Below are 23,859 nucleotides of genomic sequence, written 5' to 3'. Positions count from 1 at the left end.
AAACTCCCTGCACGACTAGTCCCAAAGCGCCCTGCTGTCCTGGAGTTGCAATTCTCAGTCCAGCCAGCCCTGTACAATAAGGATCATGACTCACATGGGGGTGCCCAAGGACAGAGCACAGGGAAAAGGAACATGATCATAAAGCACTGGTTCCATCCCATTTAGGGGTGCTCTGAATTGTAGGACAGGACTCCTGAGAAGTAAAGCTGACCACATCTTAGAACAGACGGTCTCATTCTGTAACCACTGGCTACAGAGGGACTGGCCCACATCTGCACAGATGCATGCTGAGACAGGGAGAGAGGGGAGGAGGAGAAAGAGCCAGGTGCTCACAAGCATTGTCAAGGTGCAAAAGGTAACATGCTTTTCTCCCATGATTAATGAGTGTGAATAGATGCCTTTCACCAACATGAGAGAAGGACTGGAAATACACCTTAATGCTTTCTTCAGGCGACCAGTGGTTTCTCCATATCTCACAGGCATGGGTTTGGATTTCCTTGGGGCTACAACTAAGGCTCATTTTCCTGTACAGGTTGTTAAGTGTACAGCTGAAAGTACCAACCATACATGCAAGAAGTAGGCTGCATGGGGCATGTCTGATGCCATGCCTGGCACAGCCATACCCATGATAGGAGTCTCACTTTGTTGTGAGACGGGGTGACAGTGTGGAGATGCATTTATGTTGCATCTGTCCAAATAGTGTGAAGATTTCAAGGCCACACCTTTCTGCCTTCACTGTTGTCTGGGGCCTCAATGGTTGAGCATGGTAGCTGGGGAGGATGGGTGGCTAGAAAGAACACTTTTTGGAAAGCCCTTTTGACAGTTAATTTTCTTGTTAAAATAAATACTTTCTATAGAAGTATTTGAACAGGAAAATATTATTTACACAGTGAAATAAATTCCACAGTGATGTGTATATTATATACATATATTTGAAACCAGTTACTAACACAGTCTCTGACAACTATGTAGAATGCAGAAACTACACTAGTGAAATCAATAACCTTAAGCTATAGTGGCTCTAAAAATAATCCCTACCTGTGGTATAAATATACAAAATTATGCAAATCTTGCTTGTATAGTCTCTTTCCAACAAATTAGCTCCCAAATACCACAGCTTTAGCTACAAGACAACTATGAGGTGCAGATCATAGAAATCTGGGGTCAAAAAAAGTAGTAGATAAACTGAATAGCATTTGGACCCAACAGCTAAATACTAGAGGAAAAATAGAGTTTTGAGAGAACAATGCTTCTAATGTGACACATGTGTGTTCAGGGCAGCACTGGGGGAGTGCGGACTGTCCCAGAGAAGATGCCTCCTGGAAGGGGGCTGGCAGCATGAGCAGAGGCAGAGGAGGAAGGGCAAGGTGCCAAGGATGGCTCCTCAGAACGAGCAGGTGACTTGGCTGGAGGGCCCCGAACTTGTTTTGTCTAAAGCTGCTGGTGTCCTGACAAGAAGCCACAGACATGCTGGTATTTTTAAAAGACTGTGTGGTCTGCACTTGAAAGTCAAACAGGCAAACACCAGGCATTTATGTTCACATATCACGACCAGAGCTTGAAGAGTGAGAAACTTGCAAGTGTACGATAGAAGACAGAAATGAAGGCTTCTAGGAGCAAAACCAACACATTGTGTACTTTCGGGGAGAGGCACTATTCTTGGCTTTAAGTTCATGAGTAACTTGCTTGTGCTGAACTGCTGTTAATGGAATGTCTCTCTACCAGAGTCATGTTCACCGATTCATCAAAATGAAGACTGTACTTTTAAAGACTGCACTTTTAGTTTTAACTACATACCCTAATAGATATGATCACATGCCCACAATTCATTAACAAGTAGATAACTGGCAAAGGGGGATAATGTTTCTTTTCTGCAAAAGCACTGTTCAGGAATAACGTGTATCAGCAGCTGTGTACCGAGATGAACAGGCAAGATACTCTAAAATCTACAAGAATTGTGGCAATGTCGGACTACATGAAGAAAACAAAGTTGTGTGTGTCTACACAATTTGATCTTGAATTCCAAGGACCAGTAGAGCTTTTCTACAAAAGGGTCAGGAAGTAAATATTTTAGGGTATGTGGGCCACATATAGTCTCCATTATTTATTTTTTTACATAACCCCTTAAAAATGGGTAAAAAATCCATTTGTTCAACCCCTGGCATGTTGTAATACCATGAGTACCTGATTTTTCTTTTTTAATGGACAGTCTCTGCTTTCATGAGACATGTATACTGAGCACCCCATGTGGGATGGTCCCAGCTAGGGGAGAAAGTTTCTGAGTTTGTGCTCACCTGGCAGCATAACCACACGTTGCCCCTCTGAAGGATGGAGCAAAGGGCATCACCTGAGCACTGAGCATCAAGCACTGAAGCTTTGGGAAAAGGAAGATCAGACAGAGAGGAGGGAAGTGGAAGGAACTGACCAGCTTCGGTTCAATCCCAAGGCAAAAGCCTGAGCAAGGACACACTCCACAAGTGCTCAGGGTGATTTCCCGGGCCCCAGGATGGCATGGCACGGCACAGTACAACACAATACAGCAAAGTCCTGAGAACTCTGGGTTTCTGCCCAAGTCTGATTATCTACAAAGGAAAGAGGCTAGACCCTCAAGTCTTCTAATCCATCCATTGTAGAATACAGGACTCAGTTCTGATGTTCCAAGGGATGAATTATATTGAAGGCTGCCTCAAAAGACTTCCCAGTCTGGGCAACACAGCGAGACCTTATCTCTGCTAAAACTTAAAAAAAAAAAAAAAAAAAAAAAAAGCTGGGTGTAGTGGCATGTGCCTGTAGTCCCAGATACTCAGGAGGCTGAGGTGTGAAAATCTCTTTGAGTCTGGGAAGACAACCGTAAAAAACTGCACTTTTAAGCTATATGATCATATGCCCACTACACTCCAGCCTGGGTGTCTAAATAAAAAAAATAAAAAGGCAGCTTCCCACAATTCTGCTTCTTTCAAATACAATAATCTTTTCATTTTCCCCTGAAAAGAATTTGAGAGCAAGTATGGGGAAGAGCACTTACTGCTAGGATATGAAGACTGCCTTACACAGATGTGATTTCATACTTAAAAAAAATATCCAGTATTTCAGTGGATATCAAGTCATAAGACATCAAAGTAACACTAAGAATTAAAAATAATAATTTTCAGTTTCAAGACAACTAAAACAATCACTAATTTGGGGCCACTGACAAAAGTTTTTCACTGACAGGACATTCAACCACATTTAAAAACAACGGCACAGAAACTTATATTTGTGTTGGTGCGGTGGCTCACACCCATAATCCCAGCACTTTGGGAAGCTGAGGTGGGAGCGCAGCTTGAGGCCAGGAGTTTGAGATCAGCCTGGGCAACATAGCATAACCTTGTCTCTACTTAAAACAAACAAAAAAAGATTACATATAACTTATCCTTGAGTTTTTGGAGCAGGAGGAAGACTATAATAGCTTTTCAGTCATACTCTGGTTATAACTCCAATTTTTAAAATCATTATTAAAGCACTCCAAAAGCCTCTATGTTTTGTTGGGTTACCTTTAATAAAATTATTTTGAAAGTATGTGACTAAAAAGGTATCAGTGCCAACTCTTTATTTTTCTAAAAGCTGACCAAAATATTAGAAAAACAATGCTTTAAAAAATAAAAAATAAAAAAAAGAAAAATAATGCTTTGGGTTTGTGATCAGACTTGGTTTCTACTTGTGTGAGAAACGTTTTACGCATCTAAATGTGACATTCAAAGCACTAAAAGTCCAACTAAAGTAGTCTCAACTAATTTTACCAGCAACAAAATCTTGGCTTACTTTACTAAACAATAAATAAAGCCAGTATCAGTTCTGTGTGAGTGAGAGGCCCAGGACATGTAATTTTAGAACTCCGAATCCCTATTTGCCCATGGGTTCAGACTCTATAGGGTAAGGTGGCCTTGTTTTGGCTACTGTGATGGTTGATTTTAAGAAAGATGGAATGCTAAGTTTACTCAAGTTTAAGAGGGTGGTAGTGTGTGTCGATATAACATGTCTCCTTTGCAGCAAGAATAAAGAGGTGTAAAAGAAAAAAACATAATTGAGACAAGGAAAATGGCAAATACAGAAGAACAGAGAGAAAGGGGCAGAAGAAAGAAGGAAAATCAGAGAATATTTGTTCCTGAAAAAGGATGACTTTCTCAAGCAGGGATCAGATGTTTTCTGAAGGTCCAGACAGTAAGTATCTTAGGCTGTGAGGGCCACAAGGGTCTCTGCTGCAGCTACTCAACTCTACTCTTGCAGTGCGAAAGCAGCCACAGACATAAGAAAATGGGTGTAGCTATATTCCAAACACATTCTGCTTACACAAACAAGTGACCAGCCCACAGTTTGCAGACCCTTGATAGATCATCTGGAATCCAAAAGGCAGCCTGCACAGGCTGACCTAAAACCAAAAGGAACGGGGATGGCTCTCTGGGCTACTGGCCAGCACCTTGGGATATTCCAGCCCAGTCCTAAGTGTTGTGACAAGACACAGAACCTGCTGATGGTTAACATTACAGCATCTCCAGCTTGCATTGCATAGCATGCTATGTTTTCCTACTTGGCACTTAGGTCCACTAATCAACAGGAATGCTGTCCATAAATGTGAATGACAGCTCCAACCCTCACCACAGAACCCATCACAAAGCAGGAAAAGAGGCCAAACCTTAATTCAAAGTAACTATCTTGAAGTGATGCCTTTTACTGATGACCTAACTGAACAATGAGAAATTCACCTGCATAGTATGTGACGCATAGAGGATCCCATTAGAAAGCACCAAATATGTAAAGGGATGACTAAGGGTACCTCTTCTATCCATACTATTTTAGGAACAATACACGCAGGAGACTCACAGCCTGCAGAGAAGTCTTCACTAAGGAATCCAAGGGGCCAGCAGCTACTGACTTAGACACTAATAGCATTCCTATGAAGGAAGCCCCAGGAGCAGAACACAGGTTTGCAACCTTCCTGCTGTACTCCAAGATAGCTACCTGTCGGAGGAAGTGCTAGCTGGAGACCCTAAGTGAGGGAGCGGTTTCCTGGGTGTCCACCTACAGAGGGAGCCTCATAGGATAGAAGATGGGTGTTCTGAAGAGGGCCCTCCTCTTGGGGAGCTATGGCAGAGCTTCAGTGATTACTTCCCAGGCATCTACCAGCATCTCCAGAAACTCAGAGAATACCATAATCCTCTGGTCATCAACTTCAGCCCCAAGACTGGGATGGTCACTTCACCAAGTGTACACCCAGGAGCAGAATTCCTTTCTGATTTGGAATCAGAATGTGGGATAGACTGCTTTTGCATCTGGTGGTGGGCCATTCTTGAAGATGGCTCTAGGAAGATTTCTGCAAGGGAGGGAAAACTAACCAACTTGACTCAATACCCAACCTGAGCTTGGAGATGTCTAGGAAACTGCTTTGCCAGTACCTGCTGTAGGTATCAAACGGCCTTTTGGGATTGGCCCTCAAGTTTTGCTGTTTTCTTTTTTCTAAAACAAAACTAGCTGAATCAGCAAAAATGAGATTCAACAAATATAAAAAATTCTAAACTTTCAAGTGTTATAATTATGTAGACTCTCGGTCTATTTAAATGTCCTTATTATAAAGTATAAGTTGATTTTAAAGATGATCCATTGCATTGTTAGGTATGTAAGATACATAGATATACATTAACACCTTTTCTTACACACAGCCTAGAATGGGAAAGAAGGCTATTAAGTGAGCTTTTAAAAATGAAAAATAACTTAGAAAAGGAATGGAATGAGTTACACACTTGGAACTGGAAAAGTTCCACCCGCTTGCTACCTTACTCCTCTCCCTAACCTAATCCAAGCACCTTACAAGGTAGTCTGTATGCAGCCAAGGGGGCACCTCTAATGTACAGGAATCAGCATGCCTGCCATTGGCAAACATCAGCTGTTTAAGTCACCACAAAAACAATATCCAGTGACAACTATATGAAAAGATATTCTTAAAACCTTAAAACCATTTTTTAAGATTAAATGAACCTATTCAAAACATATTAATGCTTCTGTGCAACTTAATGCTGAGAAAGGGTTGCCAATATACACACTCAGCAGTTTTATTAATATAGGTAGCTCTTGAATGGCCAGAGTCAAAGATAATAAAAAGAAAAACAAAAGACTCATCAGACAGAGAAGACATTAAAACAAATCAGGGCTTCATAAAATAGCAAGCTTCTCTAGCTATGAAATTCAACACAATTCTAAATTTCTCATAAATCAAATGCTTTTCTCCAGTCTTATCCAATCATCAGAAGTTTCCATGATATACAGCAAACCTTTAACAGAATGGGTAGAAGGCCTGTATTATCATGATTCGCATGAAAAAAGTCCATCTGGGCTTATCTAAAGAGATCTGAAACAACCTAAATGGAAAATGTTTAAATGAAATGGACAGGGCCACAGCTGTCCATACAAGCTGATTTTGGTGACAGAACAGGTTAAACAAGCTGGTTGGGGCTTCAGCAGCCAAGCCTTTTTTTGTAGAGCAGCCCAATGGAAAAGTCAAGTACACACTTCGCTATAATGGAGCAAGGTCATAAGCACTAGGCTAAAGCCAATGCACCTGTCTCAGGCTTCACCTGGGAAAAGCACAAAAAGTCAGTGAAAATATTGTAGTTCTCACTTCTGAGACATGGAACAGAGCATGACATGATATGGCAGGAGTGATACTACAAGCATTTAACTACTAGGATGGCATTAATCAATCAGAATGAACATCTACTCCAACAACTACATTCACACTGGAGCCCACAGCTGCACATCAGCTCTGGGTGTAGGGGATGTGGGGACTCCCCACAGATGTTGGAGCTGCTTCCTCTCACTGCAAGGCTACTCTAACCTTTACATAACTCCGACTGTTTTAGATCTGGGTCTGGTACTATAGTGGTATTAGAGATGCTCACAGAGATACTGGGCTACCTTTAAACCACCTGTTCTTTGCTAATTACTCAACTCAGGGACACCCAAACACTGCATGGGGAAGAAAAAATTTTACTGTAAAACCGGGATTTGGAGACATTTGTGGCTGATAACCACATGTAAATGCACCCAAGCACACATGGACATACACACTCTTAAACCTTTCTATTACTGCAAATATTTCGGCTTTCTTTGAATATGGAAATACTCTGGGCAAGAAAGAAAATAAGAACAGTCATTTTCATCCTAATCATCAAATTACAGCTACAAGATAAAAAAAAAAAAATCCTGGACTTTTTCCTCCCAAAGTTATATATTATATATACTCCCAAAGTATATATAATAAACAACTTTCCTTAGCCTCAGAGAAAGACTCTGCAAGTTCCCTTGTCCGTCTAATAATCTATATTCTAAGAATTCAGTCTTCTAACAAGACCCTTGCAGCTGGCCTCTTGGCAGCAGGAGTGCTAGCAAGGCCAGAAATGAAGATGGTGAGAATCAGTAATGCAGTTTGGGGATGCAAATGATTTTTTAGAAGTTATCAACAAAAATTAACACTTGTGACATACACATGCTCTCAAATGACAAAACATCAAAGGTGAGAGGAGGAAACAACAATTAATGTGATCTTTTTAAAAAGGGGGTAACAGAAATAGTAATCTTTTATAATAATTATAAATCCTCTGCATACCATAAAAATGATTTGGTTTAGCTTTCAAATATCATCTAAACAAACAAGACAGAGAGGGAAGTTCACTGCTGGGGTTTGCAAAGAGGGGTATCTGTTGGTGGGCAGACGCTGCAGGGTGGCTGCTGAAAAGCTCCTTTGATGTGCATGATGGTGGTCTTCTCGGCTACAGTACAAGTGCTTGTGCATCAAGTATAAAATACAAGCCTTTAATCACATAGATCAGCTTTTTAGCTTTTGTAAATTTAAAAACAAAAAGGATAAATAAGGCACTGTACTTTTAAAAACAAAAACTGCTTGGTTCCAAGTTTAAAACCCAAGGAACAACCAGAATATAATATATAACTTCCCTTAGCCTCAGAGAAGGACTCTGCAAGTTCCCTTCTCCATCTGAGATGCATTTTCTGACATCTCAAATTACGCTGTTCTCCATTAACTGTAAATTTGAAAGGCTTGATAAGCTTATAAAAGCAGATTTAGTTAATGCAAAATAAAAGGTTACTTCTATAGAACAGTTTTATTCTTGGTTACCATTTTCCAATCACTTTGCATCCAGCCGCCTCCGTTTGCTGTGCGAAGAGTCCAGCTTTGCCTTCAGCTTTCGCTTTCTCTGAGCTGCACTGCTCTCTGGGGTTTTCGTCAGGGGTCTGGCCCGAGTCTTTCCACTACTCTGCTTCCTATTCGTGGCCTTCTGGGGCCTTGAAGAGGATTCACCTGCCCCCTTCTGTTTTACAGGTTTTGTCAGTGTTTCCGAGGCAATAGGCCTTTTGTTTGTATTCTCCTTTTCTTTCCTGGAGGGAGGGCAGCTCTTCCCAGGGGACTTTTTAGGGATCTTCCCTTTATTCTCTTTCAAAGACATCTTTTTCGGGAGTTGGCTGCTTCTGTCCCTTGCAGCTGGCCTCTTGGCGGCAGGGGTTTTGGTGGATCCATCAGCATGCTTTTCTTTGCTGGCTTTCACCGCAGGCCCCTTGTTCTTACTATCAGGAGGGCTGCTGCCTTCTGTTCTCTTGCGTTTACTCCGAACTTCTGCTTTAGGCAAGATTTCAGGCACCTGCTTCCCTTTCCTTCCCTTCATTCCTTCAGTACTCTTGGGCTTAACAGGAAACCCATCTGCATCTACTTGCAGGGCAAGCTTGGGGGACATCAGAGGATTGATGCATACGCTCTTACGACTTGTTTTACTTTCCACAGCCAGACCGTCTGGGCGTTCCATTTTCTCATTCTTGATTAAACGTTGCTGGGCTCTGAGCTTTCCTCGAATATTGGAATATTTTCTAAGAATCCGAGTACTGGCTGGAGTGGGCAGGTTGGCTGGAGGATGGCTGTTTCTATCTTCCTTGACTTCCTCTATGCTGTCTTCAGAATTACGGTTGGGGCTAACATCACTGCCATCCTCTGGCTCCACCTGGTCAGGATTCTCTCGAAATTTAGCCCAGAGCTTCTGCGTTTTCCAATTATTCCTAGCAGGAGTAGCTCCAGGAAATTTCTTCAAGTGTTTTTTCAAGCGTTCAGCCTGCAGTGAACTAGGATACAGGCTGGAAGGAGCGTATTTCTGAAGTGGATGCTTGACAGGGGGAACGTCTCCTGGAAGACGAGTATTGAGCTTCTTCACAATGACTAGAGACCGGGTTTCAGTTGTCTCTAAGAACCATTTACAAACATTAGATAATTTAAAGTTTGTCATAAACAGCATCTGAACAGGAGAAAACTTCTGACCCTCCAAAGCACCCCTGCATTTTCGTGACCTTTTCTTGCTTTTCCAAATCTCCTTCAGTTTATCTGATTTGTTCCTTGCTCTTGGTGTTGGCTGTCCTTCTTTCTCCAACTGGATCCAGCCCTTCTGAACTTTCATGTACTGGGCATTGAAGTTGGCGATGAGCTCTTGGTTCTCCTCCTCAGCACACCATTCCATAAACTTTGGCTGTTCATCTACCACGGTGTCAACATCATCTTCATCTAGGTGATCTCCACTCTCTGAAGCTCTGTTTTCCTTTGGCAATGGGGGGTTTACTTGTGCAGCCTCCTTTTCTGAAGTCACTTTTGAAGCATCCAAGGAGCCCAGAGAATGAGCGTGTCTTAGGTTGTAGGTTGAAGAGGTCAATCTTTTAGGCCTTGGCACCAATTTTGGTGGCCTAGCAGCATCACCACTTCCACTACTCGACAACCCAAGAGAGCTGCATGGGGCATCACTGTCATCATCTTTCTGCTGTGTATTTTCTCTGTCTGCCTCATTCACAGCCTCCTCCGCATGCTGTGTGGGAAGATGCCCTGGCTCTTCTTTTGCCTGTTCTGGGTCCCTCTTACAAGGAATACGTTCTGAGGGGATATGAGCATTCTTCTCATCTGTTTTAGACTCAACATAGATTTCTAGTCTCTCTCCAGGCAGTGGTTGTCCAGCTGTGGTTATGGGGTCCTTGCTGGGGAAAATCTCTCCTCCTAACTCCTTGACTTCTTTGCCCAGCATGTTTTTCAAAGTCTGCCTGGTGATGACCCCACCGCTTTCACCCTCCTGCTCGGCATGTTTCTTAGGCGGGCATTCGCTGACACTTGGCTTTTCTGTGTCTTCCAGAGCTTCCGTGTGGAAACCGTCAGGTGGAAGGCCCTCAGGTGTTGCCCCACTAGGGTGCCATTCTTTTCTTGAACGTTTTGCACCAGGATTTTTAGAAATCTTGATTTCAAGACAAGCTGAGGAAGAATTTGAACTTTGATTTCTTAAGCATCTGTCAGTAGAGGAAGAATCCAAAAGTTGACTTCTTAGGCACCTATCAGAGGCCTCAAGGAATTTTTTACCTTTTTTCTTCTTGTCCAAATTCTCTTCGAGTGAGTCAGTGCTTGGCTCATATGTGTCTTTTTCTGACAGGCATTTCGTTTCACCATCCTCTCCCTCTAATTTTCCTGTACCACCTGCTGCCTCACCTTCCTCAGTTTCACTGGGCTTTTCATCAGTAAAAGTGCCGCTTTCCTTCAAGAGTGGGTCGACATCTAGCGTCTGGGTTTCTCCAGGCTCAACCTCAGCACTGATGCTTTGGTCATCCTCAGCCTTGTCCAGACTCATGGGAGGCTCCAAGCACAGTGGGGAACTTTGATTTTCTGAGCGCTGAGGACTTTCTTCTCTACTGACTGTTTCAGGAGGAGAATGAGGCCTAGAAATGACATCTTCACTGCCTCCCCCAGAAAAGCTTTCAGTAGAGGGAAGCAGGGGACAGTCCTGGGGTACGCTCATCTCCTCCGTATCCAGCAGGGCAAGTGGTGGTTGGTCGTGTTCAGAAGACATCCCACTTATTGTGGGAGCTGAGACTGTGGAGCCATCTTCTGGCAGGTCCTCTGCAGGAAGTTGAGGAGGGAGAGGCCACACCAGGCTGGAGGCTGTTGTTTCCTCAGACCGAGGGGAGCTGCTCAGATTTGGCTTAATCTCTGTGGGGCAAACCTCAGGCTCTTGAGGTTCTTTTCCAGGTGAAACGTCTCCACCTCCTTCCTCAGGAGAGGTTATTTCCTTGCTAGGTTCTTCAGGGCTGTCTTCTCTGGGAAGCTGCACATCTACTGTATGTCTAGGGGCTGAAGTTGTAATGATCTTCTTAGGAGTGAAAACTGCCTCTGATGCCAACGCTGAGCAGCTAGCTTTTTCCTGGGAGTGTAAATTTCTGGCTAGTGTGCGAACAGTTGGCAGCTCACAACAGTCACCATTGAAAAAGTATCCTCGAGTACTCTTTCTGGCTGTTTTCCGAGAAGATAATATCGATTTTTGATTCTCAAAGTGGCATTCTGTTATTGGTTGACTGATATAAACAACATCACACTGGTTATCATAATCATTTATTCTCAGCCCTGATGCCCTTTTACTTTTCCGAGCTGTCTTAATGGAGGTTGATATCATCTTGGTTCTTGAGTGTCCATTTGCCGCTTTGTGAACAGCTGGCATCGGGCTGGGGCCTAACCAACCATCTTTGGAATGATCAAACTGGCCCTTATCACTGGGATGTAAATGGTAACCCACCTTATTTCTTCCCAGCGAGTGAAGATGGTTCTCTTGCTTTGGCCTTGTGTCTTGTTCATTTGCCTCTAAGTCCTGACGTAAAGGTGTTTTTGAGCTACACTGTAAAGTATTCTCTTTGTCTGCAGTTCTAGGTGAGCTCCCCAAAAACCCTGAGGCCCAAGCCTCTTCTGATAAAGCTTTGAACGAATTTCTTGGAGGAATAATACAGGTATTGCCCTCCTCACTATTCTCAGCTGCCATTTTTACTGTAATTAGACTTTCTACTAAAGCTGAACTCTGCATATGGTCTTTCCCAACCTCACATATGTTCACATTTGTGTCTTGCTCCTGTCCAGTGGTTTGCCCCTCCAAGCTTTTAGGGATGTGGTGGAAGTTCACTGAGGAAGAATTAGATGCAGTGAGGTATCCCGGAGTGAAACTATCCACTGAACTGCTGTTAATAGAATTCGGTTTAGTGGTTGGAAGTTCAGAGGAATCTTTCTGGACAACAGTCAAGGCATTCTCTCTTCCATCTACAGAGTTTGTCTCAGGAGGAGGCTCCTTCGTGGTCTGTTCCGTCAAGTGTAGAGGGCTGTGAGAGTCTACAAACAAATCTATAGAAGCAGGAGACTTCATATCGAGACACAGAGCATCTTTTTCCTTATGTTTGGTGCTTAGCTGGGCACAGCTAGCATTACAAGTGGATACATCCATTGCTCCAGAATCAGAAGGCTGCAGGTCCTCAGTGCCTGGCTGAGATTCAGTATACAGGTCGTTCAGAACACGAATGAATTGCTTTTGATGATGAGTACACAGCTTGACCATAAACTTCTCCAGTGGGGACTTCGACTGATTGTTAGAATCTACTGCTATTGCCTCTGTTGAGTTCTCACTAGACAGACAAAGAAAAAGAAGGTATTAGTATGGTCATTTACCAAAGAACCGTTTTTACATTATAAAATTCACCTGATGTTATTCATTTTATTATTAATTTTTTTTTCTTTTTTGTAGATACAAGGTCTTGCTATGTTGGCCCAGCTGGTCTTGAACTCCTGGCCTAAAGAGATCCTCCTGCCTCAGCCTCCCAAAGTGCTGGGATTACAGGTTGAGCCACCTTGCCTGGCTATCTGTACTATAAAGAGAGTGGGTACTTTGGCCAAAACTGCTTCTAAGTCTGTTCGTATACTTTTGATTCAATAAATAAGAATTATTTACCTAATTATAATATAAAGTTGGCCTGTTATTGTCTCAATTTTTAGTGACAGTATTCTTCATACTTTTTCTTTTTTTAATTTAACCACAGTGTAAGTTTATATTTACAAAGGATACTTCTTCATACTTTAAAAATAATCATTCAAAAATCATTATCTTAAAGAGAAGAAATACTGCAAATACTTTTTTTTTTTTTTTTTTTTTTTTCAAAAAAAAAAAACTAAAATTTTGACCACATTATTAACTCTAGTTGGTCAGCATATACTTTGCTTTATTTTAGGTCTGGGTATTCCTCTTAAATAATCCTTGGTTTATGAGTCCAAAAGACTGACAATAATTGAGGCACACTACAGTACAAATCTTGGTTTAGAAGTAAGTACTTAGATGGTGGCTCACATCTGTAATTTCAGCACTTTTGGAGGTCGAGGTGGGTGGATCACAAGGTCAGGAGTTCAAGACCAGCCTGACCAACATGGTGAAATCCTGTCTCTACTAAAAATACAAAAATTAGCCAGGCGTGGTGTCAGGTGCCCGGAATCCCAGCTATTCAGGAGGCTGAGGCAGAGAATTGTTTGAACCCTGGAAGCGGAGGTTGCAGTGAGCCGAGATCGTGCTACTGCACTCCAGCCTGGGCGACAGAATGAGACTCCATCTCAAAAGAAAAAAAAAAATTACTTAGAGAAATTACAGTTGTGTTTATTTTTTGTTTTTTGTTTTTATGGAGGCAGAGTCTCACTCTGTCACCCTGGCTGGAATGCAGTGGCGCGATCTCGGCTCACTGCAACCTCCGTCTCCCAGGTTCAAGCAATTCTCCTACCTCAGTCTCCCAAGTAGCTGGGACTACAGGTGCACACCACCACACCCAGCTAATTTTTTGTATTTTAATAGAGATGGGGTTTCACCATGTTGCCCAGGCTGGTCTCGAACTCCTGAGCTCAAGCAATCCATCTGCCTCAGCCTCCTAAAGCGCTAGGATTACAGGCATGAGCCACCATGCCTGGCTGAGAACTTAAAATTTTAAGATGGTTTCTCGGCATGACCAATTGGTCATGCTAATGCAGGAATCCTTCTACCTTTCCTGGGAGCAAATGGAATAGAAATCAATAATTTCACATACTTTAAAAGGTGCGATGATAAGCTAGTCCCAATTCACAGTCTCTGAAGTGAGGAGACAGATATGAGGCCACACTAAACTATACAGGCCTATACTGCAAGGTTAGTAGTATTGTATCTTCACTCAAGGTCCACTTGCTACATTCTCCTAGACCTTCAGTACATCTTTTACAATCATGAACAAGAAATCATTCTATGTTAAAAACCCCTTTCTGCCATTTAAGTAAGTCACCCAGGACAAATCCTTAGGGCTTATCGTGACAGTTGGGGCTGTGTGAAAGGGTGATGCTAGATTCAAGTCACGCCACAGGCAATGCCTGCTTAGACAGCCAGGCCTTTCACTAGCTGCTTTGTGCTTCTGGATGTCTGAACCCATGCAGTTGCTCCAGTTTCCTGGAGTTTTATATAATTTCTCAAACTCCCTCTCTGTATGGATTATAATTCCTCAGGAGACTATTATGTGACTTGACATGAAATAGGGCAGAGCACAGAAGCAGCTTAAATACTATCAAACAGATGTTGTTTGATAGTATCTTCTGGCTAATTCTTTTCTTCAGTCTTTGACTTTTCTGTCCCAGTCATGAGGCACCTTTACAAGGAAGGCTGACCCTAGGCAACCCACATCACCCCTACCTTCCTTCCCACCCTCCACTGGCTTCTGAGCAGTGGGGTCATAGTGGAAAGAGCACAGGCTATGGAATATGGAAATCCGAGATTCCACTTTTGGCTCTGACATTTACTATCTACAGGATCTTAGGCAGTTACTTCATGTCTCTGAACCTTGGTTTCCTCATCTGTAAGCTGCGACTGAGTGTCAGTATCTCAAATAATTGTGAGATATTAGATAACATACATAAAGCATAAAGCACAAAAGGCTAGGTGCTTCAGACAATTTCGGTTTTTGTTCTTGACTTAGGGAGACTTTTAAGATCAAGTGGTGAAAAGATTGCTGAATACGACTAAATACAAAACCAAGAAACCAGTCAAATCTCTTGCTTAACCTAACTGCTTTACCAGAGAGAATAATACACTGTGTTTTTGTTTTCACAATTAGCAAGAAAGCAGTTTTAGTTGGTAGTGCCATGGGTTTCTGAAAGGGCCTACATTAGACCATGGATTTGAAAAACTAGAAATGTCTTAGAAAATGCCTACCTCAAACTTTCCAAGTATAACTGAATTGTGAATACACCAGGAAAAAAGATCATTAAAGCATTACAAAACATACACGAGTATGGTAAACTCCGATGTACCTTCTGGCAATGGGGACAAAATGTGCCAAAGGGAAGAAAAGATGAAAGCAGCTAGGAAAAAAACCTACTGAGTACTTGTCTATCTGTTAAGTGGGCTTAATAAAAAGTTTTTAAAAGGCAATATATGGAATAAGCTCCTCCTGCTTTGCAAAAATGGCAAATATTATCTTCTTCCTTTGGAACAGGCAAGACATCAGTGACACCCTTGGATGAGTGACTGTTAGGACATTTCCAACTTTCAGACTCAATGAGATGTACAAAAGAGCTCAACAGACTCCTCATGCAGCTGCAGACTTTTCTGCTCATGGAGCAGGCAGGAGGTGGTCCCTGCTGAAGGACCCCTGGAGCTCTTTAGGAGGAACTTTGCCGCTATGTCTATCAGGTGGAAGCAACAGCACAACATGTGTTACAGGCTACAGTACTAGTGAGGAGGTGGATAACCAATGAGTAGTCCTGCTATTTACTAGTTATGTGACTCTGTCCAAAACACTTAACTACTTTGGGTCTTAGAAGAGTACCTGCCCCATCTACCAGTTGGGAACTCTCCAAGGAAAAGCCTACACAGTTTATACAAATATCAACTAGTGTCAGTGAATCAAATTAAAAGTGCTTCAGTAAAAATCACTAGGCTAGCTGGGCTTGCTAGCTTGAGCCTGCAGTCCCAGCTATCCCAGCTACTTGGGAGACTTAAGGTAAGAGGATCGCTTGAGCCAAGGGGTTGAGGCTGCAGGGAGCTATGATTATGCCACTGCAGTATAGCTTGGGTGACAGAGTGAGACCCCATATCAACAAACAAACAAGCAAACAAATTTGGAAATCAGGAACATGCATTAATGCTTTCTTATAACCTAAAAAGAGTAAATTCTCTGGAAAAGTTTAACCTTCAAGTACCAAAAATTTTAAAGCAAATATTTAAAGATTCAATTTTTTTTCTGATGGAAGTCTTAAAAAATTATATCATCTTGAACATAATTTATTATTTCCTGATACTTGGGATCATTATCATGTGCACTATTACTGAAGTTTCACTATTATTTTTATTATACTGAACCAAATTATATTAACAGTTTAAGGGGCTACTCAATTAACTAAGTCTGACTTCCTAAAAAGCCACAGTGGTAGCCTGTTTTGTATTAAAATCTTCTTTCTATTGGCTTCCAAACAGTGGCTGATCTTAGCAGTTCTATTTCTACCTTTAGTAGAGAATTTTACTCACTGGCTGAGAAGCCATATCCCATGTGCCAGAATAGTACTTTAAAAATAAATAGGCTCTGAATGAAAGCTTGAGGAATAGTTTTAGGGGTAAATACATGAATTTTCTAATCATAACTTCTGCTGCTCAGGGGCCTTTATTTCTTAGTTCCTGGTTCTTGGATATGTTCCTGATGTTTCCAAGGTAGGTGACTATAAACAAGTAGGATGCCTTTTTAATACATCAAAGAATATACTCGAAGTGCATTTTAGCAGTACACAAAAAAGGTTGACAAAGCTCTGTGAATGGGGTGAAGAAATATCATGGCATCTTATTGTAGAAAAATTGAAGAGATAAATGGTTCTTCCTAATTCAAGAAGTACAATCATTACCTAAGTCTTTGCAAAAATTTTCTGGGTACTGCTTCAGGCCTGTAGCTGGGCTCTGGAAGCAAGTTTTGGTGCTTAGAATTAACAAGATGCCTGGGGATGAATGAAATCAAGGTATGCATCCAATAAGAAGACAGAGTGCTATGAAGAAAGCTGAAGAGGCACTTTCCTCTAAAGGGAGGCTCACACAGAATAAATGAGTAATAATTTAGTCCACAGGTAATATCTAACTTCCTTTATGATTGTGAGACTCTAATCTGCTGCTGTCCCATGTCTCAATAATTTAATAGCACCCCAATCTTTTTATTACCCTTAACTAACGTAAGGTATTCCGAAGGGCCATGCAGCCAGTCCTGAAGCAACAACTGTGGCTAGATAGCTTAAACTAGTCCCCATTAGACAACCACAGGTAGGCAGGAATGTGTTTCACAACCTCATGGCAAAAGGAGGTGGCGTCTTCCATGCCACCCCCTAAGGTATGCAAAAGAAACATGTTCAGGATCCACTGAACTCTAACCTGGAACAATGCAACAAAGCATGTGGATGCTAAAAAACAGTAGTATCATCAGAGAGACTGACAGACTACCCTAACTTTAAGAGACACTTAGAGCAGTAGTTTGTGGAAGCTCAGGAGAATGAAAAAAAAAAAAAAAAACTTTTCTTTTCACAGAACTGCAAATGGCAACCTCCAGAGAAAATGACTTCAATAGAAAAGGCCACTTGTACGTTTTCCTCTTAAAAAGGATCAGGGACAATATACTGCTGAACCACAGGTCGTAAGAGCAGGTACCCGGGTATTCTTGTCAGCCTGTCATTGGCTAGCTCAAAACCACCCCACCTGGTTTGATTGCATCCTTTCCTGAAATTCTAAACCACTATTTTTGGTAAAACTCAATTATATGGGGCCTTGTATACATACAAACACACACACGCACGCACGCACGCACGCGCACGGAGTTTCGCTCTTGTTGCCCAGGCTGGAGTGCAATGGTGCAATCTCAGCTCACTGCAACCTCTACCTCCCAGGTTTAAGCAACTCTCCTATCTCAGCCTCCCAAGTAGCTGGGATTACAGGCACCTACCACCATGCCTGGCTAATTTTTGCATTTTTAGTAGAGACTGGTTTTCACCATGTTGGCCAGGCTGGTTTCGAACTCCTGACCTCGGCTGATCCACCTGCCTTGGCCTCCCAAAGTGCTGGAATTACAGGTGTGAGCCACTGCACCTGGCCAGGGCCTTGTATATTTATCCTATAATTTTTTATCTTGTATTGATTTTGTCTTGTTTTTGCCTTAGCTTCCCAAGCAGATTTAAGCTACTTCAGCACAGGTAAGGACCACGTTTCATGTTTTCCCCTAGCAAAAAAGAGGAGAGGGAAAGGGGACATCTAGGATGCTTCCTGAGTTTTCTTCCTGGGCAGCACCATTTACTGAAATAGGAATAGAGGTAACAAAGGTAGTGGCTGGTAGTTATTAGGGTGTGTATGTTCTGATGAGCTCTGTTCTACATGTATTACGACGTTTACTCGATTCTGAATCTGAGATGTCTAGTAGGCAACTGGACACATAGGAATGATGAGCCCACTGATCGCTTCACTTTGATCTGAGAGCCTTCACATTAATACTAACCTTTGTCCAGGTGTCATTAAATGGCCCTGTTATAACAACTAACTTTACAATATAGCAATAAAATCAGTTTTGGCTGTAGCTCTAAGTTATCCAGCTTTCTACTTTTTTTCTAGAATTTTTCTCAATAGCACCTAAGTTGTATTTTATTTGAGTCTCCCTCTGTTGCCTAGACTGGAGTGTAGTGGCACAAACTCGGCTCACAGCAAGCTCTGCCTCCTGGGTTCAAGTGATTCTCGTGCCTCAGCCTCCCAATTAGGTGGGATTACAGGCATGTGCTACCACACCCAGCTAATTTGGGTATTTTTAGTAGTGATGGGGTTTTATCATGTTGGCCAGGCTGGTCTTGAGCTCCTGATCTCAGGTGATCCACCAGCTTTGGCTTCCCAAAGTGCTGGGATTATAGGCGTGAGCTACCGTGCCCGCAATAGCACCTAAGTTTAGATGAATTTTATCATTTGAATGTTTTAAAAATTAATCTCAACTTCCTGATATTTAATTCTATTACCTTTTTTATATTAAAAAATAGGTGTCAGGGCTGGGCGCGGTGGCTCACGCCTGTAATCCCAGCACTTTGGGAGGCTGAGGCGGGTGGATCACGAGGTCAAGAGATCGAGACCATCCTGGTCAACATGGTGAAACCCCGTCTCTACTAAAAATACAAAAAATTAGCTGGGCATGGTGGTGCATGCCTGTAGTCCCAGCTACTCGGGAGGCTGAGGCAGAAGAATTGCCTGAACCCAGGAGGCGGAGGTTGTGGTGAGCCAAGATCGCGCCATTGCACTCCAGCCTGGGTAACAAGAGTGAAACTCCGTCTCAAAAAAAAAAAAAAAAGATGTCTGCAAGTTTTTTTTCCTGTTTTAAACAGCTCGTCTTTACTTTTGCCATCTAGTTACTCAATTTTTCTGAGATCTTAGATTTTAACAGACCCTAAATATAGCACTTGCATTAATTTAGAATATTGTTGGGCAGCTAGCAGGGAAACCAGAGAGAGACGATTTTCTGTCCTGCAAACTATTTCCTCAACTTGGCCTAAGGTGGAGGAAGCACTGTTTTAGTTTGGTGCAGATAATAATCTGTATCATATGATGTCCTTCACATCTGACTAAATAAGATCTGTATAAGAACAGTAAATTCATCACAGATGTTGAAATGATTTGAGTTCATGCTGCTTCTGCTCACCAAGAGGACTCTCTGTAACAGTCAATTATTATTCGTCAATAATAATTTGTCAATTATTATTTCAAGTGAATTATTTGTTAATCACCTGAAAACCACCACTAAAGCACAGTAAGATACTAGTGGAGGAAGTATTCCCACTTCCCATAAAGGAAAAGAAAAAACTGGATTTCCAGTACTTGAATTAGTTTTCAGTTTATCTCCTTGGTGAGAAATGGCGTGCATGACCTTGACCACAGTCTTCCTATCTTCAGTTCTAAGCCTAATTCTTGAGGGTGTGGTAAAGGATAAGATAATACTCATAAACCCTTTAAGAGCCACAGTTTGTTGTTTCACAACCCCATCTTTAATGATTTACTCAACGATGTTTATCTACATCACAGGTTGGACACAGCTGAACTTGCCTACCAAGTCAATAACACAACATTTAATTCCTGAAGGAAAGCATTCCTGTAGTTAATACTGTTGGGTGGGCAACGCTTAGGTTATCTTAGGGTAAAAGATCAAGTGGTGAAGAGATGTGGTATGAAGGTGAAGGGACAAGTTTGAGAGTCTAGAATTTGGGAGTGACAAATTTAGGTGTGTACTAACTACCAATAAATTGCTTGATGGGCAAAGACAATATCATTGATGACCAAAATATATTCTTCTTGACTGAAAAAGATAAATAGCCACAGTGAATGATGTTTGGATAGGAGCTAATCTTAATAGCAGAAAAAGGGAGTCCCAGGGAAAGAGAAGGGGAAAGAAAGCTTTAGAGAGCTGATTATAGTCAAGAGTTGTAATTTAGTACGGCTTCACTCTTTAAATAAAACATAAAAATGCTTCCTCAGCCCCTCTTCAAAGAATAAGAGTTCTATTTTTTGCCAGATAATAATCTGAAATTGTGCCCCCTAATTTTCTCACTTTTTTCTTAAACACAGAAAGTGTAAGTATAGTCGGGCGGCGGGGTGGGGGCTGAAAAAAATCTGCTAAGTCCTAGGTCTATACTGAGAAATTTATCTGCTCTTGGCTATTTCATATCTGTGTGTCCTCCACACCTGGATATAAGGATATTCCAAGGGCTATGACCAAGTGTGTAGACATAATGGAGAAGGTGGGCATGAGGCATGGAATTTTTTTTTTTACTTTTTAGAAAGGCATAGGTGTACTTTAAAACCCTTGACCAAACTTTTCTTTCCACAGAACTGGATCAGGAGAAGTAGTGAAAGGGTGGGCAAGAGTGAGTATCAGAAAGTGAGAAATAAAGTTCATAAAAATCTCAGGCCATTAAATATGTGTTTTCTAGGTGTTTGAAATCCAAGTTATCTAAATTTGGGTGTAGACAGAACCTAGATACAGAAAATGCAATTCTCAAAACTGGGGTTAAATTATCCCCTCTCCCAGAGATCAGAATCATGGAGAATGCTGTGTGAGGAGTTGAAACCAGGATGTACCTCTTCACCCCTATAAGAGTCCCAGTCTCAGTAACTCACCACTGTTAATGGCAACATGGTATTTGTTCAAGTGTATGGAGCTACTGATCTAAAATAAAAGACAAGCAATCCCTTAGTAATAGCTAAGTTTACCATGTTCTTAACCATGTTCACTAAAACCGGAGCAGAATAAAAGTTCAAAAATTATGAATTAATAATTGAAACTGAGGAAAAAATGGAGTTTCAGAGGCAGCTTACTGGGCATGAAGCCATAGGTGCCAGCTTTCTGTATCTTAAGGCTTAATACCCCTAGATAAGGGACAGAGTAGATCTCCTAAATATCATAGAAGTATTTTAAGGCATAAATATTATATATCCTATTTTTCTTCAACTAGATTGTCAAATTTATTAAATTACAAGAAAAAACAGAACTATCAAGAAGATTCTCATGTTCATTCTTTAACATATTTTTACCCTACAGGCAAATATACCCAGGATGCTAAAATATGACCAGAAAGTTATTTGGAGAGCAGGAATTAAGCACAACAGGTCAATGCCTCCATCTGCTCTCTGGAAATGTAATGGCCTCACAAAACAGACATTTCTGACAAACTACTTCTATGTTTCTCCCCCTACCAAATTGTTTCTAATTTCATCATCTTAGGTTAGACTATGTAAAATCTAACGTATATATGGTGTTAATTTTAAAAAAATAAGGGAGGGTTCAGGGGCAGGGAGAGACATGAGATTTTGGACTGGATGACATACATTTAAAAAAATTTTTAGGCCGGGCGCTGTGGCTCAAGCCTGTAATCCCAGCACCTTGGGAGGCCGAGGCGGGTGGATCACGAGGTCAAGAGATCGAGACCATCCTGGTCAACATGGTGAAACCCTGTCTCTACTAAAAATATAAAAAATGAGCTGGGCATGGTGGTGCATGCCTGTAATCCCAGCTACTCAGGAGGCTGAGGCAGGAGAATTGCCTGAACCCAGGAGGCGGAGGTTGCGGTGAGCCGAGATCGCGCCATTGCACTCCAGCCTGGGTAACATGAGTGAAACTCCGTCTCCGGCCTAAAAAAAAAAAAAAAAAATTTATGTGTATGTGTGTGTGTATATATCTATATATAGATATATAGATATATATATGTGCCCCCCTTTACCTCACTGATATTCATAAGGTGAGCAATAACACTGAATTTTTACTTTTTAAAGTATTTTTAAAGTATGAGGATAAGCAAGGTATTTTATATTTATCATCCTCTCTGGGGTGCTATAGGAATTAATAGTTGTTTATGAACTATTCCCCACCCCACCTCTCCCTAGAAACACTCAAGGTTACAGCTAGAGATGTTCTAGGGGGAGGACTAAACTAAATCTTAATAAAATAATCTGTATATTCAAGTTTTTACTCAGGAATCTTGGAAGACAAAATGTAACTGAATGTGTAGGCACACATGCAGACATGAATTCTAAGGCCTGTTATTTAGATATTCTATGCTACATATTCTGCTTCAATTTAGATATTTGTTCAACCTCAATCCTTATTATTAGTTTCATCACTTCCCTTACCGTCCAGCTTAATACAAAGTTTGACTTTCTTTGGGAAATACTATATTGTAAGCACTCTGCCCTTAGTTTCTCCTAATTTTAGAGTCAGCATCACACTATCCAGAGCTGCCATCTGCCTAAAGCCCAAATCTCATCTGGTTACTTTCTTGCTTGAAACCCCTATAAGCTCCCTTCTGCTTTCACAACCCTCCTCAGCACCCTCTCCCTGGTGCTGCATTAGGTATTTTTTACTCTACTCTCACAGTCTGCTTCTCTTACTAAACAGTACTATGCTGCATGGTAACTGCTGACCTAACCATCTTCTCCATGGACTGTGAACTTCCTCTAGGTCAAGGACTTTGTCCTTTTCAACTTGGTAGCCTCAGTGCCTATAGCTTGGGGCTCAGTTCATGAACCTGTCCCCAACTTCTTCCAATGGCATTAAATCAGTCACAAATGGACTACTCAAATAAATTACTATGCAGTGAAAATAATTCTCCCAAAGGCATTTTTCAAGGGAATTGAAAGAGGTAGAGAAAAGATTTTTACATATAATCAGAAGGGAAAAAATAAGCTTTCAATGAAAATGAGTTCAATGAGGCAGGAAAAGAATGGAGTTTTGAAGGTTAGACCGTAAATATGCAGGTTCCTGACTAAGCACACAGGCAGTCTAAGGAAAACTGGGATGAAACGAAATGGTTTATTACATAATGGTTTTAAAACGCCACTAGGTTTTCAACCCAGAATTTAGAAATTGTGTTCCGATTGTATTGAAATTCAATTCTAGAATTTCAATACAGTTCTAATCAATACAGCAATCCAGGGCAAGAATACTTTTTACAGAGTGACCCAGTACACATATCCCAGTTTGTATGACATGTGTTTAATGATGTTTCAATGAAACATTATTTATTCTTACTATAATCCTATGTACTCTGATTCTATTCTTTTTTAAAATGCTGGCTAGAGTCATGTTTGGTGGCTCATGCCTGTAATCCTAGCACTTTGGAAGGCCCAGCCTGGGCAACATGGCGAAACCCCATCTCTACTAAAAATACAAAAAATTAGCCGGGTGTGGTGGCACGCACCTCTAGTCCCAGCTACCTGGGAAGCTCAGGCACAACAATCGCTTGAACCCAGGAACCAGAAGCTGCAGTGAGCCAAGATCAGGCCACTTCACTCCAGCCTGGGCGACACAGTGAGACTCTGTCTCCAAAATAAAATAAAATAGAATAAAATAAAAATAAAATAAAATGCTGGTTAGGACACACTAAATTGATCTTGTAATTCATTAATAGGCTGTAGCTGGTCAATCCAATTTGAAAAA

The 23,859-nt window shown here is 41.5% G+C and overlaps 1 protein-coding gene across 15 annotated transcripts in view; it reads right to left on the bottom strand.

The window, feature by feature from the left end:
• Positions 1 to 2,194: 2,194 nt before the first annotated feature.
• LCOR (ligand dependent nuclear receptor corepressor) overlaps positions 2,195 to 23,859 on the bottom strand; it is a 159,161-nt gene continuing 137,496 nt past the window's right edge. For all 15 annotated transcript variants that reach the window (XM_032281164.1, XM_032281157.1, XM_032281161.1 and 12 more), the window contains one exon: positions 2,195 to 12,501. In XM_032281164.1, coding sequence (XP_032137055.1) covers positions 8,178 to 12,501 — 4,324 coding nt within the window. In that variant the 3' untranslated portion in view covers positions 2,195 to 8,177. The remainder of the gene's footprint in view (positions 12,502 to 23,859) is intronic.

This window comes from Sapajus apella, unplaced genomic scaffold, assembly GCF_009761245.1.
Source record: "Sapajus apella isolate SASKATOON/1434 unplaced genomic scaffold, GSC_monkey_1.0 scaffold13, whole genome shotgun sequence".
NCBI classification, from domain to species: domain Eukaryota; kingdom Metazoa; phylum Chordata; class Mammalia; order Primates; family Cebidae; genus Sapajus; species Sapajus apella.
Note: the sequence above shows the minus strand (reverse complement) of the source record. Positions and strands in the feature narration are given on the sequence as shown.